At 40.3% G+C, this 3195-nt stretch overlaps 1 protein-coding gene across 1 annotated transcript in view; it reads right to left on the bottom strand.

Moving 5' to 3' along the window:
• ARHGEF6 (Rac/Cdc42 guanine nucleotide exchange factor (GEF) 6) overlaps positions 1 to 2036 on the bottom strand; it is a 160960-nt gene extending 158924 nt beyond the window's left edge. Inside the window, exons 1-2 of the mRNA XM_006874704.1 lie at positions 1872 to 2036; positions 239 to 322 (exon numbers count right to left, since the gene is read on the bottom strand). Coding sequence (XP_006874766.1) covers positions 239 to 322; positions 1872 to 2036 — 249 coding nt within the window. The remainder of the gene's footprint in view (positions 1 to 238; positions 323 to 1871) is intronic.
• Positions 2037 to 3195: the final 1159 nt, after the last annotated feature.

Genomic DNA, 3195 nt, shown 5'->3' with positions numbered 1-3195 from the left:
CACCACTGGGGACAACCATTAATCTCAAAGATGTTGTTGTTAGGTACCCTGGAGTCGATTCCAACTCATAGCCACCTTATGTACAACAGAACAAAACACCGCCCAGTCCTGCACCATCCTCACAATCGTTGTTACACTTGAACCCGTTGCTGCTGCCACTGTGCCAACCCATGTCATTGGGGGTCTTCCTCAGAGTGAGACATGAGGACAATGAAGAAGGTAAGCCCAGTAGACTTACCTGCACTTGAAGCATTGCACATCCTTTCAGGAAGTCATTGATGTTGGTGGTGCAGTCCGCTTCAGTTTGGGGCTCCAGACAATACTAAAAAAACCACAAGCATATGTCACTTGGAGTCTGTCATGGCTTGACCAGCAGACCATATTCATCACTCACTGATAACTAGATAAGGTAGGCTTTTTCAGGCAGGAGCAAAGTTGCTGTGAAACCAGGAAGAGAAATACCGCTGAAGGAAGTGATGAAAAATCTAAACGGTCGGTCTTTGTTTCAAATGTCACCAAGCCTTTAGTTCCCTGCCATCTCTCCTGATAAACTTTTTCTCGTGCTTTCTGCAACCGGGTGGTGACAGCAAATCAGAAAGAATAAGACAGTTTTCTGAACTTGGTTAATGTTTTTCAAGTGAGGAATGTTTTCATTCCCTGCCCCCACATGAAAATTCATTAAAACTTCGTTTTCTCCTTTGCTGTTCTCTATGCTTTAACACATTTCTCCACATTTTATCATCATGTCTCAAGGTTAAGAATTTGCTCAGTAAAAATCCAAGCTGGCTCAAGAAGGCAAAAGAGAAATACTCATAGTCGCAGTCCCTGCTGACTTTAAGAACAGAATTGTAAGATCCAAACTTTAAACTTACTTCAAGTGCCTGCTTTAGAAAAGATCCATCTACATGATCATGAGTTTCTAACTTTAAGAATCTAGGGGGTTTTGTTTTAAGAAAGTAAGGTTAGTTTTACTTTGAACACACATTGAATTTGAAACATATACAAGGGGGCTTCAAAATTCCATTATCCTTTCATTCCATTTTTCTGTGAACTTTTTGAAACCCCCCTCAGATTTGGTTTCTATCATTTTTTGCAAATCTTTTTCTTTTTATTGTGAATTGAGTGAAAGTTTACAGGGCAGATAGATCATCAGTTTTACAGTCAACAAATCATATACTTGCTTTCATTACAATGATTATAATCTCCACCATGTACCATCAGTTAATAGTATTTCTCTCTATTCATTTTAGCTCTTTTTTTTTTAAACATTCAGGCTTTTTTTTTTTTTTTGCAAATCTTATGTAATATTTTCAATTGCTTCTCCTAGCTGCAAAATAATCTGTCCCTCAGTGGACACTTTATTTTATTTTAGTATTTAGGTAAGGAAATCTTTGTTGATCTTAGTCAAACTGTCAACAAACACCATTGATATTGATTATAAATCATCCCATTATTCTACAGACTCGTATGTCGCCAAATTCAAAACATGTCCTCGGGACACAGTAGCACGCAGCTCTATGACAGAACTAGCTTGTGATATGGGTGTTCTTTTTCCCTACTGCCAGTGGTAGACAGGATTTTACTATATTAATATTTTGGGGGTAATTACTACAGAATAAGGTTTGATTTTTCACTTTTTCTAAATACCTACACACGCATAAACACAGTAAGAAAGAATATCTAACTCTTAGAAAGATATGAGGGGACTTCAAAAAGTTTGGGGGAAAACAGAATTTTTCCATGAACTTTTTGAAGCCCCCTCATATTAGTGTAAGACATTCCCATGGCCTGAGCAGTAGAAAATACCAAGAATTGAATTCTTGCTGCTCTCTTGTTGCAAGCAATCCCCAAGATAGGCAAGTCTACTTTACCTTTTCCACAGAGCCAGGAACAAGTCTGTTGATAAGTTTGCACAAAACTACCCCATTTTTCAGTGAGGACTTCAAGAACTCCTCCGGATCACAGATGGTCTTTTTGGGGGAATCTAAAACTCCCAGAGAGATAAGCCATGTCACGATTCGTTCTTCTGGATTCATTACTGAGGACTGTAAGCTCCACACAGCTCTCTGGGGCAGCTGCAAGGACTAAGCCACATCCGCGATTGCATCTGCTGTTGTCTTCCTTTTTATGAGTTCTCTTCTGGTTCGTGCAGAGCAAAGGTTTAAAACAACTTTCCTTAGATAACAGCGGAACCCACTCAAAATATGGGATTTTCAAACCACTGAACCCATACTGAAAGTTGAAGAAACAGAATGAATGCGACAATCCTGGACAATACTGGTTTTCTTTTCAAAACCTGAAAAACACATTCATTAGGATTTAAACAACAGCAGCAAAAAAGAACACATACACAACCCCAAAGGGGGATGGGGAACCAGTGCAAGAAACTGTAAGGGAAGGAAGTGAAGATGATGCTGAGGACGAAAGAAAGAGTAGGAAGCAAATACTCTTGGAAAACAGAGGTGAGCCAGCCCTTCAGGGGACCTTGGAAATGAGACACCCATGGGCCAGTCTGGGAAAAAGCTGTCAATAAATAGTCTAGCCCCAGTGAAAATCTGGCTTCTGTCAGGAGGAGCATGCCAACTGGCTCTAAGGTCAGACAGCTCTGAGCCTCATGGGGAGCTGTGCTGGCACCACAGGGCTTGAAGAAGGTAGCCTGAGAAAATTCTTCCTCCAAGAAATGGCTGGGTGTCCTCATACTATCTCCCAGACATGGTGTGTCACGATCATTCCTTGCAAAACGCATTGAGTTGCGTGGTGACAGCATGCCAAGTGAATGAAGATTTTGCCTGCTGTCAGCCATCACTGTATATAAGCAGAAGCTAGAAGAATGGCATTTTACTTTGCAGCCAAAAAGCTATGTTTAGGGAAATAGGCTAAGGATAACATCTGACATCCTGTTTACTTGCATTCTTTAGCAATTCTTTTTCTGGACCTGGTTCCACTACACAATCCAGCTGCAAAATCCTTAGCAAAGGCTCAGACACAGTCCCTTGAATGGGTAAAATATGCTTGAAAACAGAACGTTTGAGAACAAAAGAGCACTTGTTCACTGTCTACACTGCAGTCAGAGAGGCTAATGTTTTCCCAACACGAAACACTTTGCATTAAAAATACTGCTCTGAAAACAAACAAACAAAAAACTAGCCCATAAGAAGAGATCTTCATTATTTCAACTGTTTTCAAAGTCAGCTG

This window comes from Chrysochloris asiatica, unplaced genomic scaffold, assembly GCF_000296735.1.
Source record: "Chrysochloris asiatica unplaced genomic scaffold, ChrAsi1.0 scaffold00295, whole genome shotgun sequence".
Taxonomy (NCBI): Eukaryota; Metazoa; Chordata; class Mammalia; order Afrosoricida; family Chrysochloridae; genus Chrysochloris; species Chrysochloris asiatica.
Note: the sequence above shows the minus strand (reverse complement) of the source record. Positions and strands in the feature narration are given on the sequence as shown.